The 23,205-nt window shown below is 43.6% G+C and overlaps 1 protein-coding gene across 2 annotated transcripts in view; it reads left to right on the top strand.

Moving 5' to 3' along the window:
- Window positions 1-23,205, top strand: part of LOC138948937 (hemicentin-1-like) — a 169,177-nt gene that overhangs the window by 59,468 nt on the left and 86,504 nt on the right. For both annotated transcript variants that reach the window (XM_070320602.1, XM_070320603.1), the window contains exons 10-24: window positions 135-384; window positions 1,097-1,188; window positions 1,711-1,977; window positions 3,052-3,176; window positions 5,382-5,526; window positions 6,477-6,659; window positions 7,254-7,349; window positions 8,059-8,331; window positions 10,092-10,379; window positions 10,982-11,254; window positions 11,790-12,068; window positions 12,405-12,680; window positions 18,943-19,245; window positions 19,627-19,914; window positions 22,616-22,897. In XM_070320602.1, the coding sequence (XP_070176703.1) occupies window positions 135-384; window positions 1,097-1,188; window positions 1,711-1,977; window positions 3,052-3,176; window positions 5,382-5,526; window positions 6,477-6,659; window positions 7,254-7,349; window positions 8,059-8,331; window positions 10,092-10,379; window positions 10,982-11,254; window positions 11,790-12,068; window positions 12,405-12,680; window positions 18,943-19,245; window positions 19,627-19,914; window positions 22,616-22,897 (3,420 nt within the window). The remainder of the gene's footprint in view (window positions 1-134; window positions 385-1,096; window positions 1,189-1,710; window positions 1,978-3,051; window positions 3,177-5,381; window positions 5,527-6,476; window positions 6,660-7,253; window positions 7,350-8,058; window positions 8,332-10,091; window positions 10,380-10,981; window positions 11,255-11,789; window positions 12,069-12,404; window positions 12,681-18,942; window positions 19,246-19,626; window positions 19,915-22,615; window positions 22,898-23,205) is intronic.

Below are 23,205 nucleotides of genomic sequence, written 5' to 3'. Positions count from 1 at the left end.
GCGCCCGTTGCTTGCTATACAAACACAAGACATGTCTATTGTGTAAACTTATACAGAAAAATGGACAGGTAATTGAGTAAAATCTTGTTGAAACCAATGACAATGATATTTTTTTTATTATTTTCTCTTACCAGACCCTCCGCCAGTGATTGTTCCTCCCGCCAACATCTCCGTGTTGCCGGGGGATACGGCCGTGTTGACCTGCGTGGCTTACAGCCAGGTGGCATACAACATGACTTGGACGAAGAAAGGTCAAGGCCGACGGCTCGGAGTGATCAAAAGCGTGCGGTCGGAGAGACGAGGGGATATCTTGCTTGAGTCTCGCCGAGACCCTAGACGTCAGCCACGCTTACAACAGTACAACAATGGTTCTCTTATCATAAGGTGAGAGTGACGTTGGTACATACACATGTGACTGTGTAACTGAGTGCCCGAAGCACAACAATCACCTTTGGAGGGAAAGCTATTCAAACAGGATTGAGATTTTAGAGCTAAATTCTTAGCTCTACAAAAACTGCTACGGGTACACAAAGGTTCCCCAGAGCATACAAGGAGACAGCAGCAGCCAGACCCCATCACAATCACAACTCTACAATTCACAGGTGTCTATAACCGACGACTGATGTACAAGAAATGTCGTTCTACTATAAATAGCCCATGCTCAAGCCGTTGAGGCCAGCAGACAACTCTGCAGAGAGTCTGCTGTGAAGGGTTGGTTGGTTGGTTTTTGGAGTTTAATGTCCCTTCAGCAGATGCTAGCTGCTATTCGAGACCGTGCTGTGAAGGGTGATGCATTAGTCTCCCTGTCGCAATAGTACAGTGGAACTTGTTTATAACCACCACCCAAGAGACAAACCAAAAGGGCTTGTTAAAGACAGATGGTTGTATGGTAATGTGAATTGTATTGAGATAAAAAGTTTGTCACGGATCCTTTGGGCTTGCTGTAGGCAGGTATAGTTGTTCTTGAGAGGCGGGCCCCAGGGTTGGTTGGTCTGTAACTGAAAGCTTGTGCATGTGGTGTTACAGTTTTAATTTTGAGCTGTCAACTGCATCACGGTTCACATTGAAACTTCATTGCTTTGTCTTTTGTCGACAGAGACGTTGAGTCGACTGATGAAGGACTTTACCACTGTGAAGCGTCTAATGAGGGTGGCTCCACCAAGGAAACTATTTCCCTCAGAATTCAAGGTAAATAGGTGTCTCTGAGTTACTTTATGAAAACTGTTGTCCCCGCATAGCTTGCTTGATTTGTTTGTTGCTTGTTTCTTTTTGCAGCTGTGTGGGGATGAGTGAATACACAGGGACTGGAAGGGAACAGTGAATCTCATATTACAGTGCAGCCTACATTGCAAGCGTTTCCAACTGAGCAAACTTTTTTGCTGGACCTGACATAGATTTATTTGTATTTTTAAGATTGTCGCTGTTGTCTTCAAGCTAAGTAACGGAGCAATCTCACTTTCCAATGAGCCCTGTATTTGCAAGACGCTGAGCTAAAACATTAAGCGCAGATAATATTCCAGTAGTATAGAAAGGGACTCTTGGGCAGCTATCAGGATGCCGGAACGATTACCAAACTCTACGGGGTTACGTAGTAAAATGAATAAAGCATGCATGGTATGCTTGTTAGCTTGTTAGAATTACATTTAGGAAACAATTTTCTTCTACTGTTCACTGCTCAGGAAACACATTGACCGTTTTCTCATTTTTCAGTGCGACCTGTATCACAAGTGTTCCCGGGTGAGCAAACCTTTGTGCTGGGATCCACGCGTAACTTCTCCTGCCAGGGCGGAGGCCATCCCATGCCGCGATTTCTATGGCAACGCAACAATCGCATCATGATCCCCAGCCAACGTTTTTCTATCAAGGGTGGAGAACTCTCCATCAGCAACCTGCAGCAATCGGATGAGGGGAAGTACCAGTGCGTCGCCTCCAACGAGGCAGGGGAGGACTACTCTTATGGCACTCTTGTGTTCATTGGTCAGTCTTGCTTTTGTTATGACAGTCGTACTTTTTATACTTTGTTTGTTTGGTTGTGTTAGATTGTTTGTGGTTTTTTGACTCACATGCGAAGCAAAAGTGAGTCTATGTACTCACCCGAGTCGTCCGTCCGTCCGTCCGTCCGTCCGGAAAACTTTAACGTTGGATATTTCTTGGACACTATTCAGTCTATCAGTACCAAATTTGGCAAGATGGTGTATGATGACAAGGCCCCAAAAAACATACATAGCATCTTGACCTTGCTTCAAGGTCAAGGTCGCAGGGGCCATAAATGTTGCCTAAAAAACAGCTATTTTTCACATTTTTCACATTTTCTCTGAAGTTTTTGAGATTCAATACCTCACCTATATATGATATATAGGGCAAAGTAAGCCCCATCTTTTGATACCAGTTTGGTTTACCTTGCTTCAAGGTCAAGGTCACAGGAGCTCTTCAAAGTTGGATTGTATACATATTTTGAAGTGACCTTGACCCTGAACTATGGAAGATAACTGTTTCAAACTTAAAAATTATGTGGGGCACATGTTATGCTTTCATCATGAGACACATTTGGTCACATATGATCAAGGTCAAGGTCACTTTGACCCTTATGAAATGTGACCAAAATAAGGTAGTGAACCACTAAAAGTGACCATATCTCATGGTAGAAAGAGCCAATAAGCACCATTGTACTTCCTATGTCTTGAATTAACAGCTTTGTGTTGCATGACCTTGGATGACCTTGACCTTGGGTCAAGGTCACATGTATTTTGGTAGGAAAAATGTGTAAAGCATGTGAGTCGTATGGGCTTTGCCCTTCTTGTTTTGTGTTTTTTTGTTTTGTTTACTTGGTTATTTATTTGTTTGGTTCAACAGGGTGTGCTTGGTTGCATGCTTGTACTAATTATATAAGTTTTTCATGTGTGTTTGATGTTTTTGGATTTGCTTCTTTCAGACTGGTTTTTTTTCTTGACACTTTCTGACTGGATGCCGATTTTTTGCTGATTCAATTGGCTTGATTCGTAGTTGCTGTTGAGATTTGTTTCTCTCTGACCTTGTGATTGTCATTTCCAGAGGGTCCAAAGATTCGCGAATATGAGCGCCGACTTCTGGTTGCTGTGGGCGACCGTGCTCGGTTGCGCTGCATTGCCGAAGGAATTCCTACACCTAACATCACCTGGTATCGCTCAGATAGAATGGTAAGGTCCAGTGTTGTGTACGTACTACAATGCCAAGGTTTTTGCATCTTGACGTTCATACTTTCCAAATGGCTCCACTGTAAGTGGATGAAAAAATTTTGTTCAACAATCTGGTGTTAATATATAAATGATAATGACAAGATAAAAAGATAACAAGCAGGCAGCTCTGACTAAGTGTCACCCAGTCTCGAGATATACCAAGCTGAACTGGAAATTGTTTGGTCAAATAATAATAAAAATCATGGGGCTTGTCATCACTTGCTTTGCGTCAAATGTACTGTTTTGCAATTTTCTGTCAATTTTACTTGTTCTCAGTCTGTCATTTGCTGTAGGACAAGAACATGTGGAACGACTGTCATGTGGGTTTATTGTGTGAGGACACGTGGGCAGCTTGTATTCACAATGTAAAAGTGTTTTCACTGGCAATTCCCACAGAGCTATATATATATATATAGCACAGCTTGCACCACCTTCAAGGAATGCAACTCTTCCACAGGCCACAAAAACCCTGACAGTTACTTCCCAACATTGTCTATCTATGTCAGTGTTCTTCTTCTGCGTTCGTGGGCTGAAACTCCCACGTACACACGTGTTTTGCACGAGTGGAATTTTACGTGTATGACCGTTTTTACCCTGCCATTTAGGCAGCCATACGCCGCTTTCGGAGGAAGCATGCTGGGTATGTTCGTGTTTCTATAACCCACCGAACTCTGACATGGATTACAGGATCTTTTTCGTGCGCACTTGGTCTTGTGCTTGCGTGTACACACGGGGGTGTTCGGACACCGAGGAGAGTCTGCACACAAAGTTGACTCTGAGAAATAAATCTCTCGCCGAACGTGGGGACGAACTCACGCTGACAGCGGCCAACTGAATACAAATCCAGCGCGCTACCGACTGAGCTACATCCCCGCCCTTATGTCAGTGTTTAAAGTAGACCATTTACATGATTGTGTAGTGATGGTGTTGTGTTGTATCACAGGTAGACCGACGCAGAAGACCATCCACAGTAGAGGTATCAAGCAGCTGACAACTGTTTGCTGTGTAAATTGTTCTGGAGTTGGTTTTTGTTTCTTTCTCTTTTGACTTGTTGCTGGCTGGTTTTCACTGAAAGTTGCAGTTTGAGGTTCTGTCGTTTGTTTGCTTTTGGGGTGAACTAAAAACGTCTTTGCTTCAGGTGAAAAATGACCTGCAAATGCCTTTACTTTTTATGGTTTTTGAGTCACTTGAGAAAAAGTGACTCTATGTAATCGGTCAGTGTTAGTCTGTCCGGCCGGCCGTCCGGCCGGCCGTCCGTAGACACCACCTTAACGTTGGACTTCTCTCGGAAACTATCAAAGCGATCGGGCTCATATTTTGTTTAGTCGTGACCTCCAATGACCTCTACACTTTAACGATGGTTTCGTTGACCTTTGACCTTTTTCAAGGTCACAGGTCAGCGTCAAAGGAAAAATTAGACATTTTATATCTTTGACAAAGTTCATCGGATGTGATTGAAACTTTGTAGGATTATTCTTTACATCAAAGTATTTACATCTGTAGCCTTTTACGAACGTTATCAGAAAAACAAGGGAGATAACTAGCCTTTTCTGTTCGGCAACACACAACTTAACGTTGGGCTTTTCTCGGAAACTATAAAAGTGACCGGGCTCAAATTTTATGTGAACGTGACTCCCAGTGACCTCTACACTTTGACGTCTGCTTTGGTGACCTTTGACCTTTTTCAAGGTCACAGGTATGTCTTGAAGGAAAAAAATTGAAATATCATATCTCTGAAACTATTCATCGGATTTGATTCAAACTTTATAGGATTATTCTTTACATCAAATTATTTACATCTGTATTGTGTTGTGAATAGCAATTTCTTCCTGTCCATCTGATGCCTCATATAATATTCAGAACTGCGAAAGTGACTCGATCGAGCGTTTGCTCTTCTTGTTTTGGTTACATTTTGTGTTGAATTTCTTGACTTTTGTGTGAATATTCACATTTTTTTCTGCAATTGAATTAACCCCACTCTCCTCCTGATTTATTTGGTTGAAATTCCTTACTCCCCCAACTTTATCTCTCTTTCTGAGCATGTACAACAAAGTGTGAATCACTTGCACAACACTGGAGTCTTGTTGACTTTTGATGTGTCCTCTAGGCTGTCAGGTAAGGGGGCAGAAGTTATGAAATCTCTAACATATTTGATGGCATGTTCAGTTGCAGACGGCTTACAACGTTCAAGTGCGACGCAACGGCGAGCTGATAATCGACAACATCCAAAACTCGGATGCAGGAGCTTACAAGTGTGTGGCGACAAACGACGCTGGTACGGACTCGGCCACAGTCAACCTGGAGGTGGGATGTAAGTCCTGTTTTGATTGGGTGTTTGCTCTGGTTGAAAGATGTTAGATGATTGGTGATTGGTTTTTACACCCCCGGTATAGGGGTGTGTATAGGTTTCACTCGATGTGTTTGTGTTCGCAAGTAGATCTCAAGAATGAACGGACCGATCGTCACCAAACTTGGTGAACAGGTTCTATACATTCCTGAGACGGTCCTTACAAAAATTGGGACCAGTCAAACACACGGTTAGGGAGTTATTGGTGGATTAAAATGATACAAGGCCTGGTATAGACGGACACCCCCGTTGGTCAAAGGGAAATAACCATTCTCACTGCCACCAACTGAGAAGGTTATTTCCCTTTGACGGGGGTGTAGTTCCTATCGGAGGAATTTCTTGTTATGTTTTGTTTCACAATAGACCTTTTCGGTATCTGAGCAGCTCTTGCGAGATATCCGCGAGACACGCTTTGTTATCCTTTGAACGTCACGAGAACTTCGAACCTCAGCTTTTACAGCTCGCGCGAGATCGCTGTGCCACATGCTTTGCTATACTCTGAAGTTTGCGAGAGCTTACGAGCGCTTTGAATACCAATCGGGTCTATTTTTCTGTGTGACAAGCGGTATTATGGATAGAGTATGGCAATCAAACATTTTAAGGTTGATGTACTACAGTACAGACTGGGACACAGTGAACAGTAGAAGATATGTCCTTCTTGTCCAAGTGTCACATTTGAGCTGCTGTGTAGATGCTGATATTTGCTGCAAGAAGTTTGTTTTTCAAAGGTTGGGCTAAATATAGTATGATAAACTATCTGGGTGAACAGTGTTTGGCTAATTTCAACATCTAAAAATTTAAGATTTGAAGAATTCTACATTATAATGATAGGAAATTGTGGCAGGAATTTGCTATAGAAAAGATTTATGGATTGTGTTTTCATATTTGTGTGTCCATGTTATCTACATTCGCAGCTCCTCCACAAATAACGGAGCCACCCACCAACGTTGGCATCGACATTGAAGGAAACGGCACTCTACCTTGCCGTGCACTTGGCATGCCGCCACCAAAGATCAGCTGGCGCCGCAGTGACGGTCGACCTTTGGCTACCAACCGCAGGTTGCAACAGCAGCCGACTGGAGAACTCGCCATCGCAGGTCAGAGTTGCATAGAGGGAGGGAGAGAGGTAGAAATACACAGAGAGAGTGTGTGTGTGTTTGTGCATGTGTGTATTTGTGTGTGTGTGTGTGTGTGTGTGAGTGAGCTAGAGAGAGTGTGTGTGTATGTGTGAGCAAGAGAGTAAGACACAGAGAGAGAGTGTGTGAGTGTGTGTGTGTGAGTGTGAGTGAGTGAGCAAGAGAGTGAGAGAGAGAGTGTGTGTGTGTGTGTGTGTGTGTGTGTGTGTGTGTGTGTGTGTGTGTGTGTGTGTGTGTGTGTGTGTGAGTGAGCAAGAGAGAGTGAGAAATAGAGAGGTAGTGTGTATGTGTGTGTGTGCGTGAGCAAGATAGAGAGTGTATGCGCACGCCGACATGCATGCGTGTTGCAGTTCTCACAAAGTGCTTAATAACACATCAAGGTTAAATAAAAAGGGCTGTCCAGTATTTACTGCACAGTGGACGTAAGAAGTTTTACTTGTAAACTTCAGGTATTTGTGGATACTTTTCATATGGCTGAAGATTCACAAGCTATCAAGTCCAGGTTGTGTTCATGCCAAGCTGAGTTGCATGGCTTGTTCTTGTTTGTGTGTGCAGACATCAGGCCTGAGGACGAAGGAATGTACACCTGTGTGGCAGAGAACCCATTCGGCAAAACGGACGCATCTGCCTTCGTCAGCGTCACTGGCATCGGTCAGTTTTGTCTTTAACTTACTTTTTTTTCTCTCAGGAGATGGACTGAAGACTTTAATTCTGAGAAAAAAATGGACTCAAGAGTTATGAAACACAAAAAAATCATTGTTAACACTAGTGCCTACCCTTAAATTGTGAAGGCTGTTTCTGTTAGCTGTAGGTTGTTGTCCTCAGATGCCCTGCTCCTGCAAAGATTAATGTTTGGGTGAGGTTTTTGGAACACCTTGGCAGTAACGTGCAGATCATTGTGCTTGATTGCAAGTAAAGAAGACCTTGTGTTTGTGTGTGTTTTAACTTGAGAAGAGAGAAATTCACACAAAGGTGGCTATTAAAGACAAGAAAACCTGAAACAACAAACAAAACAGGTATTTTGTAAAAATATTTTTTAGCACAATCTTTTTTACAACTGCCTGAAGAGGTCTACCTTGTCAGGATCATATTCATGTCAACAGTGAAGAAGACATTACACAGTTACAGTGGAACCCCCCTTTTAAGACCTCCAAAAATCTGAGAAAATCGGGTCTTAAAAAGGAGGGAGTCTTAAAATGGGGGTAATTTTACAGAGGTTATGAACAGAAAGTCTGAGAAAACAAGGTCTTAAAAAGGAGGGAGTCTTAAATTGGGGGGTCTTAAAAGGGGGGTTCCACTGTACTTGAAAAGAAACCATTTTTAATTTCTCAGGACAAAATGTTCACCTTTATTTTTGCAGTGCGGCCGCTCATCGCCTACACCTACCCCTTCGTCAAGGTCGTCGCTGGGGAGACGGCAGAGTTGGAGTGTGTTGTGTTGCTGGGGAAACCCACTCCCACGCTGTCGTGGCAACGCAAGGGTCAGCGACTGCAGCAGACGCAGCGGGTCAGGCTGAGGTCAGCGGGGAACCTGGTGATTCAAGACGCCCGGAAGGAGGATGATGGAGAGTACCAGTGTGTCGCCAGCAACATCGGTGGAAACGAAACCTACATCATCAACGTGGACGTCTTGGGTGAGGAACAGCTACCATACAGTGATACAGTCAAACCCACATTTTAAGACCTCCAAAAATCTGAGAAAATTGGGCCTCAAAAAGGAGGGAGTCTTAAAATGGGGATACTTTTACAGAGACTATGAACAAAAAGTTTGATCAAACAAGGTCTTGAAAAGGAGGGAGTCTTAAATTGGGGGTCTTAAAAGGGGGTTCCACTGTACCTGTGATGAAAGGACACCCTTTGGACCAGCCAAAAGTGTTCCTTTGTTGCTGGTGACCTTTGATAACAGGTATATTTCTGTCACATTACTAGGCAAGTGTCCTCTCATCGGAGGGGCCTCACATTGCAGGGACCAATGTAGTAGTGATGGTCAAATTATTATTTTTTTCATAAGCTAAGGAAGAAGCAGGCTGTGGTTGACCCAGAGGGGAAAAAAGGCCTAGGTAAGAGCAGCACAACTCCCTGTCAGAGTTATTATAGAATTTAAATGAACGGTTGATACAATTTCACAGCTTTGATTTTAATTAAACTCTGAAATTGTATCCCTTTTTATAAAGAATCTTTTTCGAAAATAAACATATTCTTTTAAAATCCCATACCCCCAGCGCTTTTGAAGACACTGGGTTCTAACCCAAACCAACAAAAATTATATTGCGTAGCTAAAGAACTGACACTTTTTAACAAACTTTTCTCATCATCACTCTTACCCACCCGGTCGTCCTCCCCTCGTCCTTACTTTTACCAGCCTTTTAGCGTATCATCATCACTCTTACCCACCCGGTCGTCCTCCCCTCGTCCTTACTTTTACCAGCCTTTTAACGTATCATCATCACTCTTACCCACCCGGTCGTCCTCCCCTCGTCCTTACTTTTACCAGCCTTTTAGCGTATCATCATCACTCTTACCCACCCGGTCGTCCTCCCCTCGTCCTTACTTTTACCAGCCTTTTAGCGTATCATCATCACTCTTACCCACCCGGTCGTCCTCCCCTCGTCCTTACTTTTACCAGCCTTTTAGCGTATCATCATCACTCTTACCCACCCGGTCGTCCTCCCCTCGTCCTTACTTTTACCAGCCTTTTAGCGTATCATCATCACTCTTACCCACCCGGTCGTCCTCCCCTCGTCCTTACTTTTACCAGCCTTTTAGCGTATCATCATCACTCTTACCCACCCGGTCGTCCTCCCCTCGTCCTTACTTTTACCAGCCTTTTAGCGTATCATCAACTCATGTCCCCAAAAGGAAAATTTCCTGTGAGGACATTAAGGACCCCTAGTTAGTTAGTTAAACCAGCTCAGAAACAACAGAGCCTTTATTGTTTACACAAGGGGTATGTTAAAGGCTGACATATAGTCCTATTTAATTAGTTAATTAATGAACGCTACGAATATGGCAGCCTTTAAGTAGCTGTATGCTGCCGATATATATATGCTTTTTTGGTTTTACTTATCTGAATGCATTGAGGCAATTTGTTGAAAGTGAGGAGCTTTGAACTATGAAAACAACCAGCACCACAATGGAAGGTGTGCGAGACTGGTCTAAAAATTACTTTTGGAAGAAAGAATTTCATTTTCATCATTGCAGTGAATAATGTCATACTACTACTGCTACTACCACTAGCTCATTGATATAGCACTTCCCTTACAGCATGAGTAATAACATATACAGTTGTACTGAGAGAGAGGGATACTGTCAACACAGGTTGAAAATGCGCCTGAGAGAGTCTAAACGTGATTGCTTGATCATAATTAAAATAATTTCCATTGTTTTCTAACAGTTCCCCCCAAGCTGAGCCAGGCCAGTGAGGTTGACCGTCGTCGAAACTTCACAGTGACTCAAGGTCGTGGGATCGTGTTGCCCTGCAAAGTTGAGGGTGACCCCCCGCCCAGCTTCAACTGGTTCAAGGACGGTAACCCCATCTCGCCAGTGGATGTGCACTACTTCGTGCGACAAGATGGCAGCCTGGAAATATTTTCAGCAGATCCTCGGGATACTGCGGGATACAAGTGTGTTGCCAATAATGTTGCCGGGGAGGTGGAGAAGGACATGTATCTCTTTGTCCAGGGTAAGAATTTCAGTATGAATTCCCAACCTTGGGTCATAAAATATACTATATTCTGTAAGACTTTTGTGTTTGAGAGTTGTACGACAAAAATCAACATCTTCATGTTTTAGGAATGAAAATTGGGCTTTTTTTCTATGAAAGTTCAAAGTTAGAGAGTTTTCTTGATACTGTTCAGATTATTCTTCCTTATTTGGTTCATGCTGTGCACAACTTATTTCACTGCCATGGTAAAGAATCTCAGTGCACTGTAAGAGAAACGCGATTTTTATTTTATTTAATTTTTTTTCTTCTCCCTTACACCTGTTCCTTGTTCCGCTGTGCTCTCACGCCGCCCCGTCCCTACACTCACTGCTCCATCCACATCTGAATGTCGTTCCGCTGCCAGACTTGTCGTTTTTACAGACGCTCCAGGGAGGGATGTCGGGTCGTTGCGGTAGGTTACCCTCGGAAGATGACACTGCACTTCTGCTGAGTCACTTTGACGGTGTTCAGTAGTGGAAACGAGAATATTTTTGAATAGGAAAATTGTGATAACGCTTTACTTGATTTGAGTTGAACTTTTTCAACATTTGTCCTAAGTGCGTTCCTCCTTTCTATTTCAGTGGGTCCTCAACTGAGTGGTGCAGAAAACGAAAAGTTTGAAGTGTTGCAAGGGGAAAATATCCTGCTGCCCTGTGAAGTGTCTGGCATTCCTCGCCCCGTCGTTCAGTGGCGCCAGAACTTCTCTCCCTTTGTTCCGCGGTCACGACGGTTCCAGATGCAGGATTCCGGCCTGTACATTCAGGGCGCTCGTGTTGAAGACAAGGCCATTTATGAGTGTATTGCCTCCAACACAGCCGGCAATGTGACCAAAGTCAACACTCTTATTGTCTACAGTGAGTATTATATCTGTAGAAAAGGTGTTCACAATTGAAACCTTAAGTTGACGGGCGCAGTGGCGTGGGGGTAAGTCATCTGCCCCCTAATCGGAAGGTCTTGAGTTCAAATCCCGGCCGCTGCCGCCTGGTGGGTTCAGGGTGGAGATTTTTCCGATCTCCCAGGTCAACTTATGTGCAGACCTGCTAGTGCCTTATCCCCCTTCGTGTGTACACGCAAGCACAAGACCAAGACTTGGTGCGCACGGAAAAGATCCTATAATCCATGTCAGAGTTCGGTGGATTATAGAAACACGAAAATACCCAGGATTCTTCCCCCGAAATCGGCGTATGCTGCCCGAATGGCGGGGTAAAAATGGTCATACACGTAAAAATCCACTTGTGCTAAAACATGAGTGAATGTGGGAGTTTCAGCCCATGAACGAAGAAGAAGAAACCTTAATTCTGCCTGAGTCTTGATGCCTAAAGTGAAATCGGTAGTCTGTAGCATTGTTGTACTTACAGTTTTGCTAACTGCCATACTTTCCTTTTGCAGTCACGCCCAGCATAGCGCCAGGTGAAGCGGAAATCACAGTCCTGCAAGGCAAGCCTGTCATCCTAGCCTGTGAGGCCGCGGGCGACCCATTCCCCAGAATCTCTTGGCGCAAGGACGGCGTCATCTTTGACCCCTCAGACACGGAGCGAGGTTATTATGTCGGCGAAGGGGGCACGTTAGCGATTGAGGCGGCAAGGCTGACAGACGCTGGAGAGTACACGTGCACTGCCACCAATCCTGCTGGAGAAGAATCTCGCAACATGCGACTGACTGTTCATGGTGAGAGGGAGTAATTCAAATTCTCAAAAGCTTGCTGGTGAAAGTTTGCATGGAAGATGCAAATACACACACACGCACCCAGGCACGCACGCACACACACACACACACACACACACACACACACACACACACACACACATACACACACATACACACAAAAACACACAAACACACACACACACACATACACACACATACACACAAAAACACACAAACACACAAACACACAAACACACAATAACAACAACAACACCGACAACACAACTTACTCGGAAAAAAACGAAAAAAATTAGTGCTGAAAAAGAAACTTAAAAGTTCAAGCCTGGTTCTTTCCAGCACCACCCAGAATTCCAACAACGCTGCCAGAATACACAGAGGTTGTGGAACGCAACCCCGTCATCTTGCCATGCCCTGCAGAAGGCTCGCCTCGCCCTCGCATCGTGTGGACCAAGAATGGTGTCCCTCTCACCGGCAGCGAGCTAGGGGTCAAGGTCCTTGACGACGGGTCGTTGGAAATTGACGACACCGAGGCTGAGGATTCCGGAGCCTACAGGTGCCTGGCCAGAAACGTGGCGGGAAATGTATCGCACGTTGTGGACCTCAAGGTTCTGGGTAAGTGGAAGTAGTAGTGTGAATAATTTGTGACCCTCCACCACGGAATGAGTCGCTTGTCACCACGCGCGGTTCTGGGCTAGAACCAATATACATCCTGACACGTGACGGCTTATCCCCTCAAGATTGAGCAATCTTGGGAGCACACGCAAACACCCAACTCATTCACTCAACGCACACCCAAGAAAGATTACAAGTGGAGACAGACGTCACTATGTATAAAAAGACTAAAGGAACCACATGTAACTTATAAGCTTTATATAATAAACACAAATTTATACACATAACATCCACACATTTAACGGGTAACACATACAAATACTACAAACATTGACAACACATGAATTCACATGAAATTATACTGGAACTCCAGTCCTAAACACCCCCCCTGGTTCTATAGTCTGTTCGTATCCGGCGCTCAATAATGTTGCATCACCAAATCACACGAACACAGACACATACTTTAACAGCGACAGGGTACTTAGCTTTTTAGGGATACACAACGCCCACCAAGGCCTTATATGTCCTTCCCTCCTCAGACTGCCGCAGCTTCCTGAGTCTGACCCACTAGAAAGGTCCCCGACTGCCTAAGCTCGTCGTCCCCAGCTCCATCCTTCAGAGCTGTTCCCCAGATTCCTAGGCAATTGTAGAGCTGACCAAACCCCTTCCTCTTGCCGTCTTCTGTTGGTCCCGCGTACACTCTGTGTGGAACCTTCTTGTCGGAGTGACCCATGTCGCACTTCATGCGTCACTGTGAACCGCAGTCACCTTCCGATAGCGTCCCCACTGTCCAGTCTTAACGCCTTCACGTAATCATACGTCCCTCCTCCGTTCTCTCCGGCCAACTGCATATAATAAAACAGCACGTTAATACTGAACAACACCATCCCTAGCTACCTGGCGTGTATCGATGGTTGTGTTAGTGCTCATCGGTAATGCAACCTCTTTGCGCATAATACCGATGGACATCAAGATCGAATATTACACCAGGCAACCATATATGGAAAAGGATAATTATTTAATGCATTAGCTATAAAACGGGGCTTTACAATAATATTTATAGTTCGCTTCAACCTATAAACTTATTGTCTTTATCATGACCATATACGCCATGTGATATGTTACAAATAACTGGACAAACGTACACTGTTAGATTGTGGTATCCAACTTTAACATTACATTACATGACCACGATTGCATGTCGCAAAACCCATATCCCTGCACAGGTATGGTACATCCCCGCATATTATTACACACTATAATATGAAGATATAACACAACATGATCCATACTATAAGTATACTAAAGTTGTCGGGATGTCGGCCGCCATCTTGAATAATATGTGATTTTTCCATGTGAACGAATATTTAATAATTATATGCAAATAATTACACACATATTATTCCACTGTAACGTTCACCATATATCACTTCCAGACATGCATTAATATATATATCCCGAGGCACTCTATACGAATGTTGTAATGGACCGGTCGATGTCATCCTTATCCTTCCCGTGCAAATTCCCACGGATATAACATGTCTTACATTCACCGTGTCCCACAATATTACAACTATACCAAACGTAAACACAAACAAAACAAACATTAGACAACGACATCTACCCAGCCACAGCAATACGAAAACAATAATTCACCCGCCAAGTCAATAACACAAGCTCAACTTACAACCGCCGGGTGATGCGAGCACTCGCGCCGCCAATACGTCTGCGACCGTACCGTTGTCTCTCACGGGTAGTACTAACTCAAAACCGGGCCTATTTCGTTGACGGGGTGCCAACGTGTATTCGTACACCGCTGACCTAGAACTATATTAATTCCTTTACTCGCTAAATAGCCTATAGATACGCGATAATATAATTTATGCATTACATTATATTACCTTACCCGGTGAAATGAACATTATTTAATTTGCACTACTGTGCCCAACACATATTAGCAAACTTTTGTTTTCTGCAGCTTGACCTGGTTTGTTCACCGCGCGTTGCCGGGTGACTATAGCCCGTTCCACGATTCGGACACTACCTTGCAACATATGCGATGTTACAGGCATAACGCACCTCAAACCAACCCGCATACATTCCACAATAGTGTTTGGACTCCAATACTTTGTGTTGCAAATAGCACAATTATTATATACACTCCAAAATATAACAATTACATCATTTCGTCCATGTACAACATTCTATTTTAACTTCGTCTGCATCTCTAAAAACTCGGGTTGTGACACACCTCCATCACCAGCTCGAACTAACGGTAACTACCAACAGTGAGCACACTATATATCAATAACAACCCGACTCACGAAGTCAGCGTCGCTTCTGGGCTTTACTCTCCTCGAACTCGCGTTGCTTCTGAGCTTCCACCCGTGCTTCTTCCAGTTTCCTTTCCTCCATCGCCAATTTCTTCTTCTCTAAACCCAACCTCTCCTTGTTGGCCCGCGCGTCTTCTATCTCCTTTATCTTAGTTTCGGCGAATGCTCGAAGACTATCTCCCTTCAACTCCCTCTGCGTTCCTAAGTTCATGAACTTCTGGTAGTACGCGATGGACTCCCCTTCTTCATGAGTTCAGATGGAACTAATCCGGTTAAACTATCAGTCGCCTCGTCCTGTGACCTAAGTCGCCCTGACACCGGAGAATCCACTCCATCACCTCCCGTCGCCATTTTAGATAAAACGCTGCACCACTTGAAAAAATTGTGCATGCACGCGAAAGGAAACCGTCACAACTACGTACCGAAGATCACCGAGAAATCGGACAAAACCCGCGTAAGTTATTGGAATTTGGTTGTACTTCACGACAATCAATAGCCACATCGCCTTAGCGCAATATCGGAATGAAACTTTACTTGAACAAAATCCGAATATAGAATACCTGCGTATTTGCTAGTTAGATCTGCTTCAGTGGCGCCGTCTGACTTTACCGGAATGGACTAAAGATAAATCCTATGTGGCCAAGAAACTCAACACCTTCCAGTCCCTTTCAACCTACCCACGGGATGTCCAAATCGCACCCTTTCAAATCAAACGGTCACTCACTACCTCACACAAACCAACAAACACCACAAACAAACTATATCACCAACACAAACGAACACAACAACAACAAAACAAATTTGGTTCCAAAACAAAAAAAATCTAAAGGGTCCTAGAGCTTCGCCTCGAAAGCATATCACTCAGGGTCCCCGGCATCTCCACCATTGACACGTGACGGCTTATCCCCTCAAGATTGAGCAATCTTGGGAGCACACGCAAACACCCAACTCATTCACTCAACGCACACCCAAGAAAGATTACAAGTGGAGACAGACGTCACTATGTATAAAAAGACTAAAGGAACCACATGTAACTTATAAGCTTTATATAATAAACACAAATTTATACACATAACATCCACACATTTAACGGGTAACACATACAAATACTACAAACATTGACAACACATGAATTCACATGAAAATATACTGGAACTCCAGTCCTAAACACCCCCCCTGGTTCTATAGTCTGTTCGTATCCGGCGCTCAATAATGTTGCATCACCAAATCACACGAACACAGACACATACTTTAACAGCGACAGGGTACTTAGCTTTTTAGGGATACACAACGCCCACCAAGGCCTTATATGTCCTTCCCTCCTCAGACTGCCGCAGCTTCCTGAGTCTGACCCACTAGAAAGGTCCCCGACTGCCTAAGCTCGTCGTCCCCAGCTCCATCCTTCAGATCTGTTCCCCAGATTCCTAGGCAATTGTAGAGCTGACCAAACCCCTTCCTCTTGCCGTCTTCTGTTGGTCCCGCGTACACTCTGTGTGGAACCTTCTTGTCGGAGTGACCCATGTCGCACTTCATGCGTCACTGTGAACCGCAGTCACCTTCCGATAGCGTCCCCACTGTCCAGTCTTAACGCCTTCACGTAATCATACGTCCCTCCTCCGTTCTCTCCGGCCAACTGCATATAATAAAACAGCACGTTAATACTGAACAACACCATCCCTAGCTACCTGGCGTGTATCGATGGTTGTGTTAGTGCTCATCGGTAATGCAACCTCTTTGCGCATAATACCGATGGACATCAAGATCGAATATTACACCAGGCAACCATATATGGAAAAGGATAATTATTTAATGCATTAGCTATAAAACGGGGCTTTACAATAATATTTATAGTTCGCTTCAACCTATAAACTTATTGTCTTTATCATGACCACATACGCCATGTGATATGTTACAAATAACTGGACAAACGTACACTGTTAGATTGTGGTATCCAACTTTAACATTACATTACATGACCACGATTGCATGTCGCAAAACCCATATCCCTGCACAGGTATGGTACATCCCCGCATATTATTACACACTATAATATGAAGATATAACACAACATGATCCATACTATAAGTATACTAAAGTTGTCGGGATGTCGGCCGCCATCTTGAATAATATGTGATTTTTCCATGTGAACGAATATTTAATAATTATATGCAAATAATTACACACATATTATTCCACTGTAACGTTCACCATATATCACTTCCAGACATGCATTAATATATATATCCCGAGGCACTCTATACGAATGTTGTAATGGACCGGTCGATGTCATCCTTATCCTTCCCGTGCAAATTCCCACGGATATAACATGTCTTACATTCACCGTGTCCCACAATATTACAACTATACCAAACGTAAACACAAACAAAACAAACATTAGACAACGACATCTACCCAGCCACAGCAATACGAAAACAATAATTCACCCGCCAAGTCAATAACACAAGCTCAACTTACAACCGCCGGGTGATGCGAGCACTCGCGCCGCCAATACGTCTGCGACCGTACCGTTGTCTCTCACGGGTAGTACTAACTCAAAACCGGGCCTATTTCGTTGACGGGGTGCCAACGTGTATTCGTACACCGCTGACCTAGAACTATATTAATTCCTTTACTTGCTAAATAGCCTATAGATACGCGATAATATAATTTATGCATTACATTATATTACCCTACCAGGTGAAATGAACATTATTTAATTTGCACTACTGTGCCCAACACATATTAGCAAACTTTTGTTTTCTGCAGCTTGACCTGGTTTGTTCACCGCGCGTTGCCGGGTGACTATAGCCCGTTCCACGATTCGGACACTACCTTGCAACATATGCGATGTTACAGGCATAACGCACCTCAAACCAACCCGCATACATTCCACAATAGTGTTTGGACTCCAATACTTTGTGTTGCAAATAGCACAATTATTATATACACTCCAAAATATAACAATTACATCATTTCGTCTATGTACAAAAGCCTATTTTAGCTTCTTCTGCATCTCTAAAAATTCGGGTTGTGACACATCCAGGGGGTGACAGATATCAATTTTGAGATTTCCCTACAAAGTTATTCTTCGGTCTCTTTTCTACCCACATCTATCACCTAATAAGCTGAAAATGCCTTAAAAGTTGAATAAAACGATTTTGAAGCACCCTACCCATGCGTTTTTTGTGAGATGTAGCGTCCCCCAAAAAGGCACTTTCACCCAACAATTGCCCTGTAAAACTTCAAATGGACCCGTCGATACACACATTAATGGAAAGGTCTTTGTTCTGACTTTCAAACTGTGTAATTTCTATTGGTTAGACCAAAAATACTTGGCCAATGAGCTGGTTGCTAAGGAAACAGGACTGGGTAAGGTCAAAATTGTTTGGGGCTCTTTTTCTCAGAACCGACATTTTGAGAGTTACCTCATTCACAGGCTTATAACTCGTAAAGTAAAACGGAGTTCACTACTTGGTAGAGCATATTGGTGACAAGCGACTCATTCCGTGGTGGAGGGTTACATTTACTCTTGATGAAGATGCTGGCTTGAAATGTAGTGAGGGATCTCTCATGTAGTTGGCTGAACAAGCGGGTCGTAGATACTTGGTCGAAAGGTCATACATTGTTGTCTGCCTCCCAGCCTTTGCTAGATATTTTCTCTGGTGGGCTCAGCCATGTCTCTCATGTGTGTATGTGCTTAAATCTTGACGTGCTTTTTATTACAAATTTTTTTTCTAGTAAAAGTAGTTTGCTTTCAGTGTTTGCGAATTTTTTGTTTTATAAGACTGAGTTTCAAAACAAGAACTGTCTTTTATTTCTTCTTTCATCTGTTTCTTACTCTCTCCATCAGACACTTGCATTCAGACACACGGACAACAAGGCTGGTCTCTTTATTATTGACAAATAATTCTGTTGAATGTGTCTACCAGTCCCACCAAAGCTGACAGAGCCAGATGGCCTCGATGACCCTGACAATCCCAAGGTCATCATCAACAACACTGTGACCTTGACCTGTCCCGTTTCCATGGAGACGGACCCTCCACCAGTGATGACCTGGTACAAGGACAACGTGCCCTTGACAGAACGTGACCTTGGCCGGAGGGTTTATGTGAGGGATGACGGGCGGTTGCTCACCATCACACAAGCCCAGCTGGGGGATGAAGCACGCTACAGATGTATAGCGGAGAATGTTGCAGGAGAGGTGCATAAGGACTTTGATCTGGAAGTACAAGGTGAGAATTTGATCTCTTCGTTGTTTGGATTGCTAGTGTGTGGCTGATCTTGCTTGCCTGTGTTTAGTTCAATCGATACTTTGACTTTCTCTCCAGAGTGTTGAATGGTGTCTTAAAAGTTCAGTAATACTGGTTTCCAAGTCTATCCTTTCATGTTACAGTTAGCTTTTCTTTGTTTCTGATTTGATTTTTAATGCTGGATTCATGGTTTTGCTGATCTGTGTAATTGTTTTGTTTTCTTCAGCATTTCCTTTCATTGTGAACACTGAAAGCTTTCATTTTCAAGTTTATTGATAGTGGTTGTGTATGAAAGTTTTACAAACAAATGTGCTTATAGCCATTATAGCCTGTATTTAAATCTTCCATCCTCTCTCTTTCCAGTGCCTCCAAGTATAGATGGAGATTCTGCCTCACCATCTAACCAGTCGGTGATTATGGGCCAACCCATTTACATCAATTGTCCTGTTACTGGGAAACCTCCTCCACGCGTCAACTGGCTCAAGGACGGTGAACCCCTCTCCGTCGACCTTGACCCAAATTTGAGGTTACTGGTTGAAGGTCGTCGTCTGGAAGTCCTCAGCGCCAGGATCATAGACAGGGGCCGCTACACATGCATCGGAGAAAGCGTTGCCGGGGAAGTTGCCAAGGATTTTGATTTGGATGTTTATGGTTAGTGAAATATTTACCTTGTTACATTATGGATGTTTTTTTTCTCTCAGTTAGGTACCTTCTTTCTCGCATCGGTCTCGAATATCATTAAAATGTTGAAGAGACAATAAACAATAATAACCAACCGACCAACCTTCCTTCTCGTGTTAATCATCGTTTAAACCAATTCAGTTCGGCCTGACGGGCGTTGTGGCGTGGTGGTAAGACGTCGGCCTCCAAAGCGGAAGGTCGAGGGTTCGAATCCCGGCCGCGGCCGCCTGGTGGGTTAAGTGTGGAGATTTTTCCGATCTCCCAGGTCAACTTATGTGCAGACCTGCTAGTGGCTTATCCCCCTTCGTGTGTACACGCAAGCACAAGACCAAGTGCGCACGAAAAAGATCCTGTAATCCATGTCAGAGTTCGGTGGGTTATAGAAACACGAAAATACCCAGCATGCTTCCTCCAAAAGCGGCGTATGGCTGCCTAAATGGCGGGGTAAAAACGGTCATACACGTAAAATTCCACTCGTGCAAAAACACGAGTGTACGTGGGAGTTTCAGCCCACGAACGCAGAAGAAGAAGAAGAAGAAGTTCGGCCTAAGTTCTACATGGGGTAAGAGCAACCTTCCTTCTCGTGTTAATCATCGTTTAAACCAATTCAGTTCGGCCTAAGTTCTACATGGGGTAAGAGCAACCTTCCTTCTCGTGTTAATCATCGTTTAAACCAATTCAGTTCGGCCTAAGTTCTACATGGGGTAAGAGCAACCTTCCTTCTTGTGTTAATCATCGTTTAAACCAATTCAGTTCGGCCTAAGTTCTACATGGGGTAAGAGCAACCTTCCTTCTTGTGTTAATCATCGTTTAAACCAATTCAGTTCGGCCTAAGTTCTACATGGGGTAAGAGCAACCTTCCTTCTCGTGTTAATCATCGTTTAAACCAATTCAGTTCGGCCTAAGTTTTACATGGGGTAAGAGCAACCTTCCTTCTCGTGTTAATCATCGTTTAAACCAATTCAGTTCGGCCTAAGTTTTACATGGGGTAAGAGCAACATTCCTTCTTGTGTTAATCATCGTTTAAACCAATTCAGTTCGGCCTAAGTTTTACATGGGGTAAGAGCAACCTTCCTTCTCGTGTTAATCATCGTTTAAACCAATTCAGTTCGGCCTAAGTTCTACATGGGGTAAGAGCAACCTTCCTTCTTGTGTTAATCATCGTTTAAACCAATTCAGTTCGGCCTAAGTTCTACATGGGGTAAGAGCAACCTTCCTTCTTGTGTTAATCATCGTTTAAACCAATTCGGTTCGGCCTAAGTTTTACATGGGGTAAGAGCAACCTTCTCGTGTTAATCATCGTTTAAACCAATTCAGTTCGGCCTAAGTTCTACATGGGGTAAGAGCAACCTTCCTTCTCGTGATCATCGTTTAAACCAATTCAGTTCGGCCTAAGTTCTACATGGGGTAAGAGCAACCTTCCTTCTCGTGATCATCGTTTAAACCAATTCAGTTCGGCCTAAGTTCTACATGGGGTAAGAGCAACCTTCCTTCTCGTGATCATCGTTTAAACCAATTCAGTTCGGCCTAAGTTCTACATGGGGTAAGAGCAACCTTCCTTCTCGTGATCATCGTTTAAACCAATTCAGTTCGGCCTAAGTTTTACATGGGGTAAGAGCAACCTTCCTTCTTGTGTTAATCATCGTTTAAACCAATTCAGTTCGGCCTAAGTTTTACATGGGGTAAGAGCAACATTCCTTCTTGTGTTAATCATCGTTTAAACCAATTCAGTTCGGCCTAAGTTCTACATGGGGTAAGAGCAACCTTCCTTCTTGTGTTAATCATCGTGTAAACCAATTCAGTTCGGCCTAAGTTTTACATGGGGTAAGAGCAACCTTCCTTCTTGTGTTAATCATCGTTTAAACCAATTCAGTTCGGCCTAAGTTTTACATGGGGTAAGAGCAACCTTCCTTCTCGTGTTAATCATCGTTTAAACCAATTCAGTTCGGCCTAAGTTTTACATGGGGTAAGAGCAACCTTCCTTCTTGTGTTAATCATCGTGTAAACCAATTCAGTTCGGCCTAAGTTTTACATGGGGTAAGAGCAACCTTCCTTCTCGTGTTAATCATCGTTTAAACCAATTCAGTTCGGCCTAAGTTTTACATGGGGTAAGAGCAACATTCCTTGTGGACTCGTACTAAAATTCATCAGCATGACTGCTTTCCATGCAGAGAGGATTTTTTGTTTCTTGAAACAAACTTTACAGATTGACATTCAGGTGTCGGCTGTGGAATTAATTCAACAACCAATTCTCACTTTGCGGAGAAAGTAGCAAGGCTGTTAACTTTCAATATGTGTCCAAGTAAACATGTGCTCTAACAAAAAGGTCAGAACTAGGTAGTTAAAAAAAAGAAGAAAAGTTAGACAGTAATCCAAAAACAAAGAGACTGCCAATATTCCAAAATTCAGAATCAAACAACAAGAAAGGTATGTTTTTGGAACGTTTAATTATTGACAAAACAATACAGATATTATATTTCGCAGGGTCAAAATCTCTGTGAACGTAACGTATTGTTTTGTCAAAAGTTACAGATATGTTTCAATGCCTGATAGTAATACGCTGTTTTGAGTAGTCATATCACAGCCACTGATGTTCCATCGGCGTTTCCCACAGTATCCTCAAATAGTCAAGGTCTCATTCGAACTTTCCTATTGATTTCTAATCAAACAGTTCCCCCATCCGTCGATGATCCCAGCACAGTAGAGGCAGTGGAGACTGTGGCAGGAAACGACCTTCGCCTCAACTGCCCGGCCTTCGGAATTCCGCTACCCAGGGTCACATGGTTCAAGGAGGAAGCACCAATCAGAGGCAACAGCAGCAAGCATATCTTGGAGAACGAGGGATGGACGTTGCTCATTCGTCAGACCACGACGGAAGACGCCCGGAGATACATCTGCAGGGCGGAGAACATTGCTGGAGAAGCAGAGAAGGTTTTCAACGCCGAAATATTGGGTGAGGAATTTGGATGTTTTTTGTTTCTCTTTCTTTTGTTGTTGCTAACTGATTACAATCTATTCCTGCAAATAGACAGTTTAGTCAAGGGACATTACTCCTTGAAAGCTCTAGATCAAAGATGGCCGCAAATGAAACGCGTGCACTGTAGAAAGAACCTTTCACCTCATTTATCTAACCGTGGTCATCGATAAGAACGCTGTCTCTTTGTTTGAATAAAGATTATTTGAACAAAGAGACAGCGTTCTTATCGAGTTGCTGGTGCAGGAAAAAGTGTTGGTGGGTAGAAGGGATGAGTTTGATCAGCG

This window comes from Littorina saxatilis, linkage group LG15, assembly GCF_037325665.1.
Source record: "Littorina saxatilis isolate snail1 linkage group LG15, US_GU_Lsax_2.0, whole genome shotgun sequence".
Lineage (NCBI taxonomy): Eukaryota > Metazoa > Mollusca > Gastropoda > Littorinimorpha > Littorinidae > Littorina > Littorina saxatilis.
The sequence above is the reverse complement of the archived record's forward strand: the minus strand, read 5'-3'. Positions and strand labels throughout refer to the sequence as shown.